General features: G+C 33.8%; 1 protein-coding gene across 12 annotated transcripts in view; it reads right to left on the bottom strand.

Moving 5' to 3' along the window:
- Window positions 1-21,962, bottom strand: part of LOC123504073 (sodium channel protein 60E-like) — a 503,673-nt gene that overhangs the window by 72,904 nt on the left and 408,807 nt on the right. For 7 of the 12 annotated variants that reach the window (XM_045254356.1, XM_045254355.1, XM_045254344.1 and 4 more), the window contains 7 exons: window positions 21,526-21,621; window positions 19,187-19,506; window positions 18,077-18,151; window positions 16,270-16,445; window positions 15,807-15,990; window positions 15,563-15,571; window positions 1,150-1,395 (listed from right to left, as the gene is read on the bottom strand). In XM_045254356.1, the coding sequence (XP_045110291.1) occupies window positions 1,150-1,395; window positions 15,563-15,571; window positions 15,807-15,990; window positions 16,270-16,445; window positions 18,077-18,151; window positions 19,187-19,506; window positions 21,526-21,621 (1,106 nt within the window). The remainder of the gene's footprint in view (window positions 1-1,149; window positions 1,396-15,562; window positions 15,572-15,806; window positions 15,991-16,269; window positions 16,446-18,076; window positions 18,152-19,186; window positions 19,507-21,525; window positions 21,622-21,962) is intronic. The other 5 variants (XM_045254348.1, XM_045254347.1, XM_045254351.1 and 2 more) reach the window with 3 other exon arrangements.

Genomic DNA, 21,962 nt, shown 5'->3' with positions numbered 1-21,962 from the left:
GGCTATTACTCTGGCCAAATCAACTCAAAAAAAGAAAAAAAAAGTGCCAGGCTGAGATAAGAATGAAATATGTGAACCTGGAGTGAGACCAGTTCATGGAGCTAGTGGCATGCACTCCTGCCACAAACAGAGTAGGTGTCATGCAACACCTGCTGACATTATGTCAAACAGTTGCAAAATATTTCACACACATTACTCAATTCCACCAATATTTCATATACGTACAACAGCATCCTTTGTAATATGATCATTATGTACTGCAAATTTCAACCTTCATCAACATGGACAGTACACAAGCAGCTGTAGAAGTGTAGGATTTAAAAACCAGCATCCATTTTTTATACCCAGTTTTACATTTCTATATTCATAGATATTCTTACTCTTCATGTACTATATTATGAACTGTAAGTAAACATAGTGTATAAATTGTACCCAAATGCCAGTCTATAATTCAATATCAGTCATATTCAATCTACATCAATAGTAAAATCTGTACTTCTTAATTAACATGTAATGATAAAACAATCCAGATTTTGTTTATTTGGGTACAAGTCTGGAAAAAGAGTACTGTCGAGAATCCCTACATATTGATAATATAGTTATTCTCAGGTCATACTCATGGATCAAGACCTATACTTGAGTTAATATCCACTTACATCACACTGTTGTCACATACTTGCGCATACATAAAACTGTCGTAGCATGGTTTGCATCAATACTACCATTTATGAAATATATATTGCACTGTGACTTCTTTAATTTTCTTGATGCAATAATTCTACTAATCATAGACATAAATTACAGGATGTGATATCTTTATAATTCAAAACATTCAGATTCAACATTATTTTTGTCTATAATGAATAGTACATGTATATGGGATTGTAAAAGAAGAAAAAGAAGAAAGAAAAAAAATCCTCACACATAAAAAAGATTGGAAAAATCTGAAGATTGAAAGCATCCTTAACTTTACACATAAAAGAAAAACACTTTGGTTAAACCCAATTATCACAGTACTAAAAATATCTAAATCATAAGATAACTTGTATCATAATCTTGTATGATATTTTACTGACACTTACCAAAATAGGCCGTACAACTCTCTAATAAAATTAATATGGTCATCAGCATAAAGAAAATAAAAATTACCTTCATTCCTTCCCAGCGAGAAATGGCTCGTAGAGGTCTCAAGGCTCTCAGTGTTCGAAGACTACGCAGAGCAATGAGGTTATCTTGCTCTATGAAGAGACTGCACATGGATACTAGGACGATGAAGCAGTCCAAGATGGTCCACACTGAAGAGAAGTACTTGACAAAGCCCAGTGCAATCCACTTCACAAACATTTCAATGGTGAAGAGGATGGCGAAGACAAGATTCAGATAGTTCAGAACTTCCTGTGACAAATGAAACAAAAGATTAATAAATTAATTCTATCACATCAGTCTACAACAAGAATATAATGGGGAGGGAAAGTAAGTTATTAGTGTTCACCTTTTTACACCACTGGTTATGAGACCTTCAAAAATCAATCTGATAACTCTACATTGAAAAATTATGCACAAACTAAACCAAACTTAGTGTGGGGACTGTTTGTTGAATACTAAAACTAATTCTTCAATAAAGAAGAAAATATGAACGAAAAGTTAACAAAAATTTACAAACACAAACTACTTAATACCACTTGCCTACATGTACAGGCAGTCATTCAATGGAGCACATATATACACAATTACATATGCATATATAGATATAGATATAGATACATATGTGTGTGTATATATATATATATATATATATATATATATATATATATATATATATATATATATATATATATATATATATATATATATATATATATATATATATATATATATTGGTAGGTCCCGTTATATGAGCATTTGTTACACGAGAAACTGATGTGAGTTCAATAAAGTATAGACAGAAACTTGCTGGAAAGACAACATAAGATAGTACTGGCCAGAGCAAGTTCAAAACACATGCCTTGCTGCACCACAGTATGGATGTGCCTTGAAGGTTGCATGGTCATGGACAGTGATTCAGATGCACAGAAATGAGTGTGTGAGCTCATCAGGGACACCACCTACCCTTCCCTGTGTCATACCTACCTTGTATGATTGTTCATCATGCTTCTAATTTTGCATCTGCTTACATCATAAGTTTACTTGCAAATATTTGTAAATATATGCTCATTTATATTTACAATACAGTGTTTTCTTACTGGCTGCTTATTACACATGTGACTGTGTTACTGCTGGACTACAGAAACATATTCTGCAATAATGACACCCTAGTAGTAAGTGTTTTCCTTGAAAATAATTATATTTGAGGTAGGGATGGAACACACCTTTTTCTCATCAGTTATGTTTCATTGTATGAGTAATGGTCTCGAAACAAATTACCTAGCTCATATCATCAGGACCTGCCTATGTGTATATATATATATATATATATATATATATATATATATATATATATATATATATATATATATATATATATATATATATATATATATAATGTCATTTCTTCCAGTAACATGTTATACTTCCATGTTAATACATGTAATATGAACCTTAATGTGCATTCAAGGTTTCAAATGCCATCAAGGCATAACATGGAGAGTAACTTGATGCACATATAAACAACAAAGCCAGGGTTAGTCAATCAATACACCACAAGCAGCAACACACCAAACATCACAATCTAGAATAGAAGGTATAAAAACAGTAAAATGCTGCTGTTATCTTTTTAACATGATTAATGTCAAATAATTTTACAATTTACAAAATGGAAATAGCTAAATGCAATATCTTCTTTCATTATTACTAAATCATCCATACCAACTCAGTCTTCACTTGATGAAATTTCAATTTCAGTGATGAACTCAAGGGATGATATCATGGAAGTATGTTTCCTTCCTTTCCATACATAACAAAATGTAAAATAATATTACTTAAAGAGATCCACACTATGAATAATGACAGGATTCATGTTATTTTCATAAAAAAAATCCTTTTGACACAAAGGGAAATGAACAGAAATTCTTAAACTTTCTGTGACTCAGTGTGGTACAACTTTTCTGGCTGTATCAACTAAGTTTTCTCCACCGGGTGGCAGAGTCAATAATAATGACAGGGCTCCTTTCCTCAAGCTTTTGTAAAATCAATGAGTTTTTAATTTCTGACAAATGAATGATTTCCGTATATAGTATTAATGGTTGGTATGGTATTTGTGCATTATGCAGAATTCAGTGTAACTTTCACAGCATGTTTCTGTTCAACTGAGTATAATACATAAACAAAGGGAATATCATTATTAAGGAAAAAATAAATAAAACACACACACATACAGTATATGTAAGTTCACATTGAAAAGCTAGATTTCTCAAGTTGCCAGTTATCCTTAATGGATAATACCAACACTTACATACAAACACACACACACACACACACACACACACACACACACACACACACACACACACACACACACACACACACACACACACACACACACACACACACACACACACACACACACACACACACACATAGCTCTTTTCCCGTATGTTACAATTAGGTAAATACAATTAGGTAAACACACACACACACACACACACACACACACACACACACACACACATTATATATATATATATATATATATATATATATATATATATATATATATATATATATATATATATATATATATATGTGTGTGTGTATATATGTATATATATATGTATATATATATATATATATATATATATATATGTGTGTGTGTGTGTGTGTGTGTGTGTGTGTGTGTGTGTGTGTGTGTGTGTGTGTGTGTGTGTGTGTGTGTGTGTGTGTGTGTGTGTGTGTGTGTGTGTGTGTGTGTGTGTGTGTGTGTGTGTGTGTGTGTGTGTGTATATGTTTTGTTAATGTGCATATTGAAAATATTCATGGACAGATAAATAGATCCTGTGGGTCATTGATTTCCCAGACTTGGATTTTCAGGATTTTGAAAAATCTGGGCAGAATCTGGGAAGATAAAAAAAAAAAAAAAAAAAAAAAAAAATCACTTTCCACCATCATAAACTTGGAATCATCATGTACTTCAAAGTTGTGAATTGAACAATTGTAAGCATGAAGTGTGTGCTTGTGTGTATATTTCTTATGTGTAGTATGATAAAATATCTTTATATTTTGATAATTTTTAACATTCATATAAGGAAATCCTACTTAAACATTTTCTATTATATAATTTTCCTTGTCCTTCAGTCTGTGACATATGAAAATGGATTTATGAAAGGGAGAAAATCCATAAATACAGAGAGCTTGACAGTTATTCAGTTATCCAACACTGATACATGACAAGAGTGTGTTATGGAAGAGAGTTCTATGAGAGGCGTTAGTGAAATAACAGGTTAAGGAAAGCAACAAAAGTGTGTGTGACAAATGAGATAAATGAGTGTGGAATGAAGGAACAGGTGGGAAGAAGAACATCAAGAATGAAGAGCGAGCAGTTTGTGCAGAAAGTGTATGTATATGAACCAAGTTGAAGATGCTAACAGGAGAGGTTATGAATATATATATATATATATATATATATATATATATATATATATATATATATATATATATATATATATATATATATATATATATATATATATATATATATATATACACACACCTACATATAGCAAGGCTGTCTTTCCTAAAAAGTGGGTAGCCAGGACAAGGCACACAATTTTCACACTGATTCACACTACTGTCTTGGCTCTTTAGTCCTTTACAAAGAAGAAAAGTACTCCTGCCATCACTTAATGGGGATCAGCTGATTAACATGGACAGTTTGGTCCAAAACAAGTGTTCTCCTATGCCACAACTGATTGACCAACATCTTTGTAAGACTAGTGATGGCTGGTCTTGGATGTCACAGGGCTGCAACATTTCTTGCATACTCACACATACTCTCGATTCACCTGTCACACATAGTCAGTCCTATTTTCTTTTAAGGCATCCTTTCTGCTACGTAACTATTTCTTACATGGCTTACCTCACAATTCCATACTTCTCACACTTGACCTTACTATCTTCTTCACTAATCTATCATCCTTCCTTCTCCCAGCACGTCCAAACCATCTCAACACGGTGCTCTATGCACCATGCCAATTCTCCTACTCACACTCTCATTTCTGACATTGTCTATCTGAATTACTCCATACATTACTCCTTAAACATTACATTTCAGTTACCGTGAATCTCTTCTTATCTGCAACTCCTATCCTCCAAGTGTCGTATAATGTAGTAAGCCCTAATGTCCCTTTATATAATTTTCTCTTTACATTCATTCCAAATGTCCTATTCTCAAACAATGTATTCATATCTCATATTTTTTTCCTGCTTCTTTTACAGCAGTTCTACTCCTTTATCCACTGCTGCTGTATAAAGTTATTATAATAATAGTAATAATAATTAATAATAATGATACTACTACTAGTAACACTACTAGTACTACTACTCAACTACTCTACTAACAATGATAATAATAATAATAATAATAATAATAATAATAAAAAAAAAACTAAATGAATATATCTTTTAGAAGAGAAATGAAAGAGTTTTCATATGAAATACCAATCCGAACATCTTCATTGCTGCAAGTTGATAAAAAAAGAGAAGCTTGTCCTGGGAAGGAAAAAACTTGTTGCTTAAGTTTTCTATCCTCCTTTTTGGATTTTAATTCTATCCAGTTTCATCATCTTGCCTTATTGAAGCAATATAGTTTCATTCTCTTCTTTCTTTCCTTTTCATGTTAGAAAGTTCAGTGTATTGAGTCACATATATCAAAGCTCCTTTAGATTTGTTACCAATTTTGTTCTATTTAACTTTTTTTCTCCCATGTTGGGTGGTCATGTCATACAGTTGTCCTTGATCCTAGACTGCACACTTGGATAATGAATTTTTTTCTTACATTTTTTCAATTGTAGCATTTTATGTCACTTTCATGTTTGTTAATGATTGGTTTATCCCTCCAGTGGCTTTATCAACATGCCTTTCTAGTGACAGATTGATATTACAACTCAGAAATTATATTCCATTACTTAAGCAAATAACTTCTTTATTCCATATCTTATTTCCACCTAGGCCTTCTTCCATTACTCCTGTCTCCAAAACTTTAATCATTGGCATGAAAGAACAAAAATCCACAAAGATTGTGAAGAACTGCCACATTACTTACATATATACACAGAAATATAATAACACAAGATGGGAACAAGAAATATGTGCAAGAAAATGTCACGTGATGGAATTTGGGAAGAGTGGACACAGACCTGTACATGAATGAAAAACGACATCTGAAATTGTGATACTGATACAGGATACAGGATAACCTGTCATCAATAAAGCATACAAACATTTTGAGAAACATTATGCTGACAATAATAAAGACATGATGAATGAAATAATCCCCAAAATGGTTGCACGTGAATTGGAATATGCAGTAAAGTTATTTGTTTTCCACATCACATGCACACTCGCAAACTCAGAGGAAGACAAAAAACATATTCTGCTTGTGCTGAGAAAAGTTACAAATCTACAAATTAGAGTTTTACCTATTCTCTGGTGAATAAAGATTACAATGTGAAAGGTAATAAGTACAACTTGTTCCCACCTAACTAGAGCTTTGAATGTCTCTGCTGCAGCCTCCTACTGAAGTCAAGCCTTACAGTCACATAATTTATCATAATGATCTCTTCAAGCAGAGAGAGAGAGAGAGAGAGAGAGAGAGAGAGAGAGAGAGAGAGAGAGAGAGAGAGAGAGAGAGAGAGAGAGAGAGAGAGAGAGAGAGAGAGAGAGAGAGAGAGAGAGAGAGAGAGAGAGAGAGAGAGAGAGAGAGAGAGAGAGAGAGAGAGAGAATATTTGAGGAAACAGCAGATTTTTGCAAAAAATGTAATCAAATGAAAATGTTTATAGATATGAATCATGATATTAGAAGTACTCTGCATCATTCAAATGAAATCAATAAATTGCTAAATGAATATGAATTAAAGTTGATAAAGCATGTAACTAGCTTTGACCTGCACAGCACTTTTACTTTGGAAATACACAAGTTTTCTTTGAATGGATAAGTGACTACATTTGCTGATAATCATTATATATCTTAATTTGGAAAAATATTTAGCTAAGGACAGTTGTGTATCATTATTGTAAACCTACAGCAGTCTGCTTTACCATGATATGAATTCCTGTTGACCTCAAGTACACTAGTTCAGATAGCAGTGAGCCTGGAGGTAATGAACACTGTCACTCAAGATCCATGGGTAAGTATTGTTGTTAATGACCCTCAGGAGACTGGTGACTTTGCACCTAACCATTTTCTGCTGAATGAAACAGTGGGTGGAGAATCCATATTCTGCTCTCAAATGGAATTAATTATTAATCTACACATGAAATCAAGAACTCTAGAGCCTTATTTAGAAGATAGTTAAGTTATGAACAATGGCCATTTATCAACTAATATATTGAAGTCAGCCTTGGTTTGACTGCTGAGGATAAACAAAGCCATTCATGATTTTCACTTATTTTATTGATGTATTTATTCATTAAAATTTCTTTCATTATTTAAAGTTCACTTTAAAGTATCTGTGAGAGAACACTCTTCTCCACAAGATAATTTGAACATTCATGCATTTTTATATGAAAAATAGCTTTTGTACACACTGTGCACATAACTTTGTTTCCAGATCAGCACATATCAACAAGGCAATATCTGAGCACTGACTACATCTTTATATACTTATAACCCATAAACTAGTCTTGCACATCTGTACTTCAAGGAAACAGTACCAAGATGTCTTGCACTTTATAACGTATGCAAATAATGTTATTTATAATAGTTTACCATGTTCTTTGTTTTATACCCTTCTAATCTTATAAACTTCATAACAATTTTTGCAGTTATAACATTGCACACATGCTATTAGCATGAAAACCATTCCAGGCACTGACTATCTTTTGATTCATTGATGATGGAATACCATGGATGCAACATGACAAGTTGAAGTTAAATGTTCCTGTTCACAGCTATCTGTGACTAGTGCTACCCTAATGTTGATCAGGGAATCACCTAGATTCACATATCACTGAACTGGAATATTGATTAATGTCTCAGTTGCTCATGATGAACCAGTTTATGGCTGATTCAGTAGACTATGCCAGCAATATATTTTACTGGAAAAAAAAAAAAAAGTTTGCTTACTTACAATTCAGATTTCAGTATATATTCAAGATATTTATTTGTATTTCCATTTGTATTCTGCTGCAAGGATAATTTTTCAGCTTCGGCAAAGTTTCCCTTCCCCCGCCATCACAAAGAAAGCAGAAATTGTTCATCACTAATGCTGAAATCCTTAGTTATACACATTTTGGAAAAAAAAAAGAAAATTTCTTGTGTGTGTGCATGTGTGTGTGTGTGTGTGTGTGTGTGTGTGTGTGTGTGTGTGTGTGTGTGTGTGTGTGTGTGTGTGTGTGTGTGTGTGTGTGTGTGTGTGTGTGTGTGTGTGTGTATATATATATATATATATATATATATATATATATATATATATATATATATATATATATATATATATATATATATATATATATATATATATATATATATAGATAGATAGATAGATAGATGGATAGATAGATAGATACATATTCGCAGTCAGATTCATGTTAGTGTGCAATATCTATGAAGATCAATTTGCCACCAACCCACTATGTAATGCTGGGGAGTAAATACCCTAACATGGGAATGGGCCAGAGCAAGTGTGTAATGCTGTGCAGCATAACACTAATGGGAGGTGAAGGAGTGGGCAGTGGCTGGTGCTGCCACATGCAGAGATGCTAAAGAGTCGGCTACTGTTGCTACTATCATCTGTAGTTTAGCAACTGACTGCAAGGAGGGGTGGTCCTCTACTAGCCACACCATCCTAACCACTGCCTGCAGTGATGCTACTTTAGCAACTCACTGAAGGGAGGCAATATGGTGCTGCCAGGTGCTGCCACTACAGCCATCCTCATTATCTGCAGTGATGTTTGTCAGTGATTGATCAGTGGAAGGCAGTGAAATGCTGCTGTTGCTGCCATCCCCACCACCTGTAGTGATGGTAGCTTAGTAATTGATTTGGGTGGCTGTGGCTGCAGTTGCTGCTACCAACAGTGAAACCAGTTTGGCAATTAACTTGTTTGTTTACTTGGCAACTGAGCAATTCTTCCACAATCTGTAGTACTGAGGTTGCCTCTACTTGCACCATTAGAAGACTATTGTTTATCACTTGCATTTAGTGATGAGAGCCATAGCTTTATGCTCAAATAACAGCGTGAACACCAACTGTAGGAGTATTCATCAGTTGTACGGTACATAAACAATGGCTTGGTGTAGTTTTCAGTGATAGTTCGAGTACCGCACTGTGCTGCATTGGTAATCCAGAGTCAGCATCACCAATGAATGGTGTGCACAATTACCCTGGGTTACCAAGAAAGTTATCTAATTAGAGATATAAAATACATGTAGGTGATATTAACAGTAATTGTTCATTACCTAAGTATGTAAATAATGGCTTAGCATGTGTTTTCATGACTGTTACTATATTGAAACAATTTTTATTCATTATCCTTTTTAGGCTTGATGAGCTAATATGTATTTGTTAACTTCAGGTATATGCATAAGAACATTGTTTTAATTTTTAAAGAGTCCTGTCTCTGCCATGGTGGAACACAAGTAGAGTTCAAAGAGCAGCAATAAAATTTGCTCCAAGCTTGTCAGAAAAGCACAAAAAGATGCTAACAAAACTGGAAGTTAAAATGTTGGAACAAGGAAGGAAAAGAAGAAACTTGATAGCAGTTCATAAAAACGTGAAAAAAAGGAGATTCTCAATTGAGAAGACTTAATAAAGTGGAATGTGAGAGATACAAGAGAACATGGAAGATAAAAAAAAAAAAAAAAAAAAAAAAAAAAAGGAAAGGAATAAAAAAAGGACAGCTTTCTCCATGGAACAGTAGATATATGGAATGGATTGGATGAGAAAGTAGTGAGTACAAAGACAACACATGAAGTTATGGTGATGTTAGACACCATTACACAATGATGTGACAAATATATATGTACACACCCACCCACCCACCCACACACACACACACACACACACACACCTCACATATAAATCTCCTTTTGTAACTTTTCATTAGCAGCACTTAGTGTTTTTTTATCTTATTTTCATACAATCTTACAATTTTTTTTCAGCTTCCAAAATTATAACTATAATTTTTTAAATCTTTTTCACACTGCCTGCATTTACCTCACTAACTTCCTCTTTTTCACACTGCCTTCATTTACCTCGCTAACTTTCTCTTTTTTCACACTGCCTTCATTTACTTTACTAACTTTCTCACTGATATCATTCTTTTATTTCAATTTCTTCAAAGACCAGAAGGCAAAAAAAATCTTATATTTCAAGAAGTATTATTTCTCTCCCAGATTTCTTACTTCTTAGGTTTGGTGCTCCAGTCATCTTTCAATCTTCTTTTCTGATGCTATTCTTTTATCCATATTTTTTAACGATTCTTTACTGCATCTACAATTTTTCTGATTTTTTTTTTCCTAACTTTTTTGTAGTTTCTGTTCTTTCCCTTTATCTTTAGTCTGAATTTCTTCTTAATATTTTTTGTCCCTTCATTTTCAGCTTGAATTATTTGCTACTTCTTCATAGATTTTTCCAATATCTTGGCAACTGACTCACTTTTTAAGTTTTCCAATATTGTATAATATTGCAGTGTTGGTAGATCTAATTCTCATGATTTCCAATGTCTACTTTCAGATATTTCTTGATCTATTCTCCATTTTCCTTTCCTGTTAACATTCAACACTCTTCAGCTCTTTGAAGGTTTGAGTTTCACTGTTATTTCACATGAAGTGTCTGTTTCCATGACCAAAACAATGAAGTCCAATTAAAAGTTACTGTCTTGTAAGATTGGTCTCTTCCAAAGAGCTCCTTTTTCAGCAAGTCTTGTTATGGATGCCAGATTCAGTCATAAATTCTTTGTTTCCTCTTGCTTTCATATCACCGAAGTTCAGTTATCCATAATTCAAAGATGAGGTGACATACATGACACTCAAATAAAAATTTTCCTTAAACATGCTTGGTTATTCGACTGAAGGAATTTTCAAATAGTACAAAATTTTTCCATGTTTATGTTTTTTGTTTCTCTTATCGGTAAAAAATAGGACTTCATATTTACTCACTTGATTTCTTTCATCACTTCAATTTCAATAAGATGCAAGCTGTTCCTTTTATTTTCTATATCACTGTCTTCTAGTCCTTATTTCTTTTTTCTTTTTATTCTGTTGATCATTAACCTCTTTCCTGCTGCAATTATTATGATTTCCTGACCTTCAGATCATTCTTGACATTAATAGTTTTACAGCTAGCAAACTTGTATCACATTCACCTTACAGTTTTTTAAGGATCTTATTTAACCTTATTAATAGTCTTATTTGACAGACTTATAGAATTTCCTCTCCTTCATTATATTCTGTAATAACTATTCATGATAGACATTCTTTATAACTTTGATTGTCATGAGCTTTCTCTCACGTTAGCTACCGACAGCTTATTTTCTTCTCACATTAACAAAAAATGAAATAAAGATAATTTATCTTCATGAAATTTCTTTTATGTACTTCTCTTTCATCTTTCTACAAGTGTTCAACTTCATCACTTATGGAGTTACCACTTTCCTTTTTCTCTTTGTTGTTGTTACTTTTACTTCATTTTCTTTTCCACTATCTGACATGTTTTTAATAATATCCTGAATTCCTCATGCGTGATTTTCTCAACATATTCTGTATCATTACTTAAATTTTTATTTTTTCCATTTCCTTTCTTAAGTTATCTTTTCTTGATTTTATCACAAAATGCAGTGAAATCTTTATTTCAAATATTTTCAGATTCTCTCTCTCTCTCTCTCTCTCTATGTAATCATGCTCACATTCAACCCTTTTAATCTTAAAAAAAATCTACATATAAGTAGGTATAGTCTTTCAGGCTACCATACTTTAAACCTGAAAAATAAAGGTAATGATGGTGGTGATGTACTATTTCACAAAGGTACACTCAGTCTATTGCAAGCTCATCCTTTTTCAAGCCATTTACTCTTATGTTTCCCCTGTTTACTGGATATAAAGAATATGGAGATACAGAAATTCTCAAGGACTGAAAATGAAATATTTTGGTGGATTTAAGCAATACCAATGTATATGCTGGAAAGCACAGTAAATGAAGAGATATAACCATCACTTATAGAAACAGTGAAAAGACAATGAGGTTTTCTGTGAAAGAAATTATTCACTTAACAATAGACCAATGGAATGATGGGTGAGTGAATGATCTTGTAACTGTGTTAAAGAGACAAGCATACAAAGTTAGAATGTAAAGAATATGCTAAACAAAAATAAAGACCATGAAGGATAGAATGAAAATGAGGAATGAATGAGAATCAAGTTGAAGAAAGTATAAAAATGATGAGAAGAGATCTGAAAGATATGTTTATATGTGATGACAGACACTTATCAAGAATGACGTTTAAAGGCCAGTACCAGACTTGATCAAAAGATACACAAGGTAGCCAAAGGAAGACCTGTGGTAAAAGAGAAAGAACCAGGAAGTTAAGAGTATAGAGTTGAGATTTCAAAGGCAATGGAAAGAAGAGATGCTTGAACTGGAAGAGGAGGAGTCATATAATGTGGTTAATAAGGTAAAGTTCAAGATTCAAGATCAGAATGGATGCTTTGATATCAGGCTAAGGCTTGCACGATTTCCATCAAGTGTACCTATTGTTCCACAACCAAAAATTTAATTCAAATACCAATATCAAGGGAGAGATGCTGAATATTGGTAATGTATAGCAATAAACTGGCATCACTGCTCTCCATACCATTCATTATGAAGCAAATGTGTGTGTATGTGTGTGTGTGTGTGTGTGTGTGTGTGTGTGTGTGTGTGTGTGTGTGTGTGTGTGTGTGTGTGTGTGTGTGTGTGTGTGTGTGTGTGTGTGCAAAATGTGTCCTTGAAAATGATGACAATTTACAAGCTTGAATTAAGATCTGGGTAATTATAAGGACACATAAAAACAACCAAGGAATAACAGGTATTTCAATAACAGGAGAGAATGGCCATGATTTAACTAAAAAACAGCTATAACCTAGACTCAATTATGTCTAGACAGTATATGAATAATTCTAATGTGGAGCCACTGGCATTTCACGCTATCTTCTGAATGATTATCTCCTTTTCCCAAGTGATAATAAAACTGTCCCCTTCTCTACACTGAATATGTATGACTGTCCTTTGCAAAAACCACAACTGGTAATTTCACATTTCATCTCTTGGTATAGCATGTTCACTAGATTAAGCTGTTTTCTTGTCAGTCTAACTTTATGGAGGCTTCCTCTGTCCTCATACAGAAAGCAGGATCCATACATAGGGACTGCTCACTTAGCCTTGCTAAACAGGATGGAGATGAAGGATTTTCACCTTAGTGATTGTCTTCAATACCTAGGGCTCTGACAGAATGCTACATATCTTCCTATTTTTTACCAGTATTTCCATGGTTATTGCTTTTATAAACCTCCTAACAACAAACCCTATATGGCTTTTGTTGTGTTACTTTTCATTACTCTAAATTTTCCTTCATCTTGAAAATCAGAATGCATTTTCCATGATACAATTTCATGAATGGAAAATCTCAAGACAATGGCACTCACCAATGAATGATACTGTTGTGAATGTCCTGCAGGAGAGACACCAGTAAAAATTATCCTACAGTATATATATATATATATATATATATATATATATATATATATATATATATATATATATATATATATAATCAGTGTGTGGATGCTGAAAAATAGTGAGAATATGATCTATTGTATAAAAAGGCAAAATTTGTAAAGTTATCACAGATCAAGTATTACACTGCTCATTCAGTGAGCAGCTCTGATGATTATTTCTCCATCAACCAAACTTTCCAATATAGTGAAAGCTTCACTACTGTGGTTGTCTGGTTAGTAGTTGTCAATTTTTTCCCCTTAAAATTTATTTTAATTTATTTTTCAGTGTGTGTGTGTGTGTGTGTGTGTGTGTGTGTAATTAACCTCACCTCGGTCGCCTGCTGGTCACCCAGCCAGTCTTCCCCATTACGGAGCGAGCTCAGAGCTCATAGACCGATCTTCGGGTAGGATTGAGACCACAACACACTCCACACACCGGAAAGCGAGGCCACAAACCCTCGAGTTACATCCCGTACCTATTTACTGCTAGGTGAACAGGGACCACACATTAAGAGGCTTGCCCATTTGCCTCGCCGCCTCCGGGACTCGAGCGTGCTAACCATTACACTACGCGGTGTGTGTGTGTATTTACCTAGTTGTATTTGTGTGTGTGTGTGTGTGTGTGTTTCACTGTTTGATCTGCCGCAGTCTCTGACGAGACAGCCAGACGTTACCCTACGGAACGAGCTCAGAGCTCATTATTTCCGATCTTTGGATAGGCCTGAGACCAGGCACACACCACACACCAGGATAACAAGGTCACAACTCCTCGATTTACATCCCGTACCTACTCACTGCTAGGTGAACAGGGGCTACACGTGAAAGGAGACACACCCAAATATCTCCACCCGGTTGGGGAATTGAACCCCGGTCCTCTGGCTTGTGTGCGCGTGCGCGTGTGTGTGCGTGTGCGCGCATGTGTGTGTGTTGCTTATTCCTCTTTCACAAAGAGGTTCACTTGGCATGAGAATATATACACAGACCACCCACACTTTCCTTATCACGTCAGTTCAAATTTGGAATAGTATAATGAGAATCATTAATGATTGTATATGCATTGGTTGAAGATGTAGTAGTGTGAAAGTTATTTGGATGTGCTTGGTATAGTCATGGACAAAAGAAAACTTTTGCTGTGAGTCATAGGAAGCTGCTAATTCAAATAAATATGTTGAAATACAATAAATTGCTATGTCACATTGATTAGCTGATCACCTTCATAATTTAAGAAGTCCTAAATACACTTAAGAGCCTGATTCAATAAACTAATTAAAAGTTTAATAAAGTATTTTTTCCTCCTGCTACACTATTTGTTCTTTAAATGAATAAGCACTTTGCTCTGACTCATAGACATACAAATTTGTTTTGTTCATGACCACATTTCATGTGCCATAAAATAATACATCATGACTAACAATGACAAATATTGCAACTCTGTGTCAAAGATGGTACTGAGTGCGTAAACAGTATATCTTGTGCGTTGTGTGCAGTGGTGTGTGTACATGTGAATATACACTCCATGCTGTGATGAGCGTGTAAATGTGTTTACAATACAGGTAATGAAAGGGTTTCAAGGCCCCCAAGCTATAGTTACAGACAGCAGCAAAGGACATGAGGCATTCAGAAGCAAGTGTAAGGTACGAAGATAATATCAATAAATACCCGTCTCTCCTGTTGAAGTGCAACAAAACGTGTAAATAGATTGTTTAGTATGATATTCCAACACTTCGTCTACCATCAACTACAACATCAAAAACAGCTGGTCTAAACAAAAGTGACTTCTATACAACATCCCATTAACTTCTTGTACATTAAAAACTATCTTTAAAACATCATGACTACTGATGTGCCTATATACTCTTCTAGTGATACTATCAAAAGTATACAATAATTGCCATACTTTTACCTTAAGTTCTCTTTTAGAATCCAAATGAATATCTTCAAAACAAAGGGTAACGGATGAAGCAAAAATCAGGATGAGAACAACCCATTCAAAGTAAGGGCTGTCAACAACGTAAAGGCACATTTGTCGCACCCGGTACCATTTCTTGTACAGTCTTGTCTCTGTAAAAAAAGCACAGCACCGGACGCTGAAACAAAAGACAAGATAAAAATCAGTATGACAAATTGATGAAAACTTCAACATGTAATTAAAAAAAGCCTCAAATTCTTCTCTCCAGTCAGTGTCATTGCTGTAATCTTATTTCAATTCACTATATAGCAATATACATAAATGACACATTCCCAATATCAACATTCTCCATTTGATAAGCTACTGAATTTTGAGGTGATGGTAATGATCCCTTCATATTGAAATTCCTATCTAAAATTATCTCATAAACAAATTAATAGTGACCAAAATACCTTACCTATTAAAAATTTTCTTTGGAAAACAATCTGCTGGTTCCTTTTCCATAATTTCTTGTCTCTTGAACCTTGGATCATCATCATCCTTGACCCCACTTGTTATAGTATCTACATAGTTGACAACTGCACTCCAACTCTGAGTCTTATTGAACGGAGTTGGTATTTCTTTCTTCACCCTCTATGAAAAAAAGGTCGCAAATTATTCACATTGCATAATACAGTGTCATTCACAAACCCATACAACTGAATCAATACATTTAATGAACTGGCTAACACTCATAAGACAGTCTAGAATATGTTATACATACTAGTCAGAGACTTTTAATAGAGAATTGTATAAAAGAAGCAAACAATAATAGAAACGGTTTTTCTCTGCAAAAGTGTGGTGTTTAACTCCTTAAATTTACAGAAAATAAAGCTTGAAAAACTTTTCAGTAATCAGAATCTACAATAATTTATGTGATGAAATCATGTCAATCTGTGTAGTTGCTCATGCTTTTTTTTTTTAAGTTGTATCAAAATATCTGTCATCTGAAAAGAAAAAAATTTTTGAGTTTAATGTTGTTATATACATATATGGTTATATGCAAATAGTATTACTTTCACAACATAAAAATGGTTCATTTAGGTGAAAATGAAAAGTAAATACTTTTCAAACCCAGGCAGTATCTAGTAACTATCATACATACACATCAAGATCTATACAATATATAAGATGCCTTGAGGGCCTCAATGAGAGGTTTTCTTGCATGTATTTTGTTTAGATAATAAAACTAAATACATAAAAGACATGAGGTGGTGTAGTAAGGATAAATCACTAGAAAAACTTTAATATGCAGCACAAATAATCACCATGCAAAGAAATCAGTGAGGATCAGTCTTAGAGACATAGATTTAGGTTAAGATATGAAAGAATATGTGAGCGTTTTTTTTTTTATTTATTTATTTATTTATTTTTTATGTTATGTCCTATAGCGCCTGTAGGCATACTTTAAGAGTATATGTGGGAAGCGGTGTTAAGCTTTTGCCCATTAGTGGCTTAGGCAATTTATTTATAGAGATACCCAAATCAGGGCCCATATCACCACCCAAGTGCATCTTTGGTGTAACCACCTAGAACTTGGGTATCATGGTGACATGTAGGTAACTTTAAACCACTTGACAAATGGCACAGCTTCAAAGCGGTATGTGGTGGGATTCGAACCTACGCATGGACGTCTGTCCGATCCCACACTCACCACTTTGTCCACTATGGCATCGCCTCCCTTTGTGAATGTGTGCATGTGGGTACTCCATCTCAGCTGATCTCCCATTACATGGAAAAATAGGCTCATTATGTATAAATCTCAAGAGCATTAGCAAAAATGAGCATGCCAACTACATTCTTAATATTCTGTGACATTAAATGTAAGTATTCTAAGGTGTCTAACATGAGACAAAGGGTGAATGGTGTGAGGCAAAGATGTTAATGATCAGTTATGATTAATACTGCCACATGTATTACTTCCTCTGACATTATCAAATTATTAAAATGTTCATAGAAGATATTGATCCAATTAACTGATCAGTCATATTCGACAATACCTGATAAAACTTTCGGGAAAATTATATAACTGAACTGGAAATATTAGTTTCACGTCTCTTTGAAGGATTGTATTATGCAGCAGCTTGGGTGAATACATTTATTACGGTGACGTGACAACACACCATGGTACCACATACAGACTGTGACGACAAAAGACTTAGCTCCATTGCTTGACTAGCTTCTTATAAGAAGCTAACTGATCACAGGACATGTTCCACCCTCACCTGCCAGTGTTTTCCTTTAGGGCCCCCATTAGGCCTTCCATATCCCTCTTTTGCTTGACTTCTGAAGCTCACCGTCTGAAACAGTCGACATCCTTAGTCTGATCAAGAGGCTAAAATGTGACTGCAGTACCAACCTGAGGCTCTTGAGATATTTCTCAAAAGAATGGAGGAAGGCAAGCAAGAAACATTGTTCTAGCTGCATCAAGAAATCTGAAGTAATGTATTTTGAAGAGAGGAAATATGTTAAAGGCAAGCAGTACAAATCAACTTGCATCAAGATTTTCTATCAGAACTTGAAACCAAAGTCAATCATACAAGCATAAGAGTATGTCCACAAAAATGATATACTATATAACTACACTAATGCAGTTATCATTCTTCACTGAAAAACAAAGTATAACTAATGGAATCATGCCCAAATAAATAGCATACTTCAAGCTTATCATACTAAAATGGTAGGCTAGATAAATTTGGCTAAATAATCAAAGACAAAAAATAAAATTTCATCATTTCTTGGTATAAAATGGTCAATCACTAGGATTTCTGGTACTGAGATATATTCATTTTTCACTATTCTGAATACAAACAAAAGTCATTATCACACTGTCCCTCTTCCAAAAATAAAGAAAATCTGTGAAATGGAGGATCAACCACAATCTCATGAGGTACAAGAACACAAGTAAAAGCAATGGCAATCACCTTACAAGAGTTATGAGGACAAAATTATCAATGAATTTGAAGTTCCTTCTGACTTGATATCACAAACCTTGAAATGAGATGCATTAAAGAAGCAAACCTGTGATAAAACATCAGTCAAGAGTAGAAATTAAAATCCTTGCAAAACACAGAAGCAGTTCATAAAAATATGATAAAATCATGACTAAATCAAACAAGCACATATTTAGTACAAAATCTGCAAGAAATAGTCTCTTTTGCTATGGAAATAATCCCCTTACGGAAATTACTATGGAAACAATGTCAATGAACAGACATCAGAATAGTTGTGAAGAATGACCAATAAAACTTTACTTACTGACCATAACAACACTTACCTGAACACACAGGATGAACATAAAAATCATGAAATTAATATTATACTGTAAATCTTACCTCTTCCAACTTCATCTTGGGAATATTGCCATCTGATAAATTGACCTCTGACACACTGTCCTCATTATTGCCTCCTTCGCCTTCTGACTCTGGAAACTGCAGCTGGTGGTAATCATGTTCATGTCCATATTCATTTGAGTAACCCTGCTGATATTCCCCAGTGGAATATTCTTCAGGGGGCTGGTCACTTGGTGTGTATTCTTGATACTGCTGGCCACGGTATTCTTGTTGCATACTTTTTCGTGGTTGGCAGAAAGCAAACTGTTCGTCCCCTTGGTTAAACTCTGATAACTCAATTATTTCTGGCCGATCATCGTCCCCTGAAAACATCAACTTGGTTAAAAAAAAAAAATAAATAAATAAATAAATAAAAAAAAAAAAAATAAATAAATAAATAAAAAAAAAAAAAATAAATAAATAAATAAAGAGGCTTCATCGTATAAAGACAGTTACATTACACAAAGGATAAGCATAACAAGTACTGACAAACAGCATCAAGAGGCAGAAATACACAAGTTTCAATGAATAATTTTTCAATGCTGGATGATATACCAGTGTCAAGTTTTTTACTTACAAAATTCTGAGGAAAGGATGAAATTTTCTTGCTTTTACTACAAGTCAGTGAGACCTCTGTCATTACAGTTTTGAAAAATACACTTTGGGATATATACAAATACATATGATGATATACAAGAGAGGCGCTAGAAACTTATTGCTAATCTTTCCTTAGTCTATTCCAACATGTTTTCTTTCATATTTCAGTGATAGCAATGTGCTATGAAGCCTGCTTTCTATAGACAAAATTTCCACTCATAACACACATGTACATTATACAAATACACCATTTAAATTTCATGAATATAATCCAGGCAGACATCACAAGTGGCAGGGAGTTCCCAGATGGTGATGAATAAAGGATACATCTTATCATGTAATCTAATTCTAAGTTTCTCTACAGCAATATCTGTAATTCAGTGCTCTATACAAGAATCCTCAACATTTTCTAGGGTATTTCCTTGAGTTTTTCAGCATTCAGGTTCCACAATCCTTACATTTCACAGTGAGTGCTAAGTTCTTATCAACCTAACTTTTATGTGTGACATTTCCTCAAGTTTCACACTTTTGCTGTCTATAGAAATGTCTTCCAATCAAAGGTGCTACAGATAATTGAAATAAATATGTATATGCTATGTACTGTAAACGTGCTCTTCTTAGGTGGACAGAAATAAAAGCTCCACACACACACACACACACACACACATATATATCCAATTGCATCTACTAAACTGAAAAGGTACCTAAAAAATTGAAGCTGCCAAATTCTACTCTATCCTTCTTCCAAAGTTGATTTCATGCTTTATAATGTTTGATAAAAACCAGCCTAGATATCTAGTTTTGAATCAGTACCATGTGGCAACTCATCTGGAAAAAAAACTGTTAATTCAACAATGCTTATTAATCAAGGCAAGCTGTAGTCAATGGTGTATCTGTATAAGTATCTTAAAACAAAGGCACAGTCTCTTAATTGCTTCAAATCATGAAAGGAATGTGGATATTCTGAAAAGAAATGGTTGAGACATGGAACATCTGCACCTCAAATGAATTAAAATTAAAATGAAAGTGTTTTTACAACAAAACTATCTCTTTTAGCTTAGAATTACTGACAAAGCAAAGTATGTTAACAAACTCTTGCTACATAAATATTTTTGCAGACAAAATATATACTATTCAATTATCATCATAAATCACATAAAAATCAACAATTAGCTGGGTTGTGTGCACACTACTAATCCTGGTGAAACTGTCTACATTCAAGTTTTTCATCAGGCCAAAATAATCTTACTGGTGGTAGAATCAAGACAAAAAGCAGGACTAAAGCTAACTTATGTAAGTCATTATAAGAACACTTTATGTATTAAACTACTGCTTTTTACTAAGTGGGCATGAGAAACAGCTCATTAAAATACACCCTTTAAACAGATTCTATTGATTGAGGGGAAAAGTTAACAGCAATATTATGAAGTGTATATATTAAACAAAGACAGATGAAATATATTCAGTGCATGATAATATTGCAGAAAAAGCTATTGCATTTAAAATGCCAAAAGTTAACATGATCAAAGATCTAATCTATGACAATAATCAGCTGTTGTTTCCAAAAGAAAAGAAAGGAAAACACATAACTATTTAAGAATAGTGTGTATTGTGAATGCATCTATTACATTTTACTATGTGGAATTATTGAGCTACACTTAAAAGCTATATGGGGCATTACACAACTGCAATAATTAGTCTACATTCTGACCAACTACCTGATTACCACGGTTTAGTTTTGTTACCTTGAAACTTTACTTTCTTTCCATTTACTACATTCTTGTCCATATGTCCATTTTCTTGGGGTGCACGAGCCAATACGGTTTTGTAGTTGCTCTGGTCTGAATTGATGTACAAAAAAGAATGAAACAGAACAGCAGGTGATAGAGAACCTAGATAGCAAAATAGGTATAACTATTTTAGCTGTTGATGGAAGATTTCAATTAATGAAGTAGCTAAGGAATATACAACAATAATGAATTAGTACAGCAACTCATTGACATACTACTACAATGAGTAGAAAATTCTTAACATACATCTTTTCTTCTATTTCCTATTATATCAGATAATAATAAAGTGTATCCTTCATTAACAACAAAGCTAATGTTGAACAGAATAGTTTGTTATTGAATCTACAAATAAAGGGCAAAAACCACAATTACAAAACTAAGCCTTATGGTCG

Source organism: Portunus trituberculatus, chromosome 15 (genome assembly GCF_017591435.1).
Source record: "Portunus trituberculatus isolate SZX2019 chromosome 15, ASM1759143v1, whole genome shotgun sequence".
Lineage (NCBI taxonomy): Eukaryota > Metazoa > Arthropoda > Malacostraca > Decapoda > Portunidae > Portunus > Portunus trituberculatus.
This window is presented reverse-complemented; position numbering and strand designations above follow the sequence as displayed.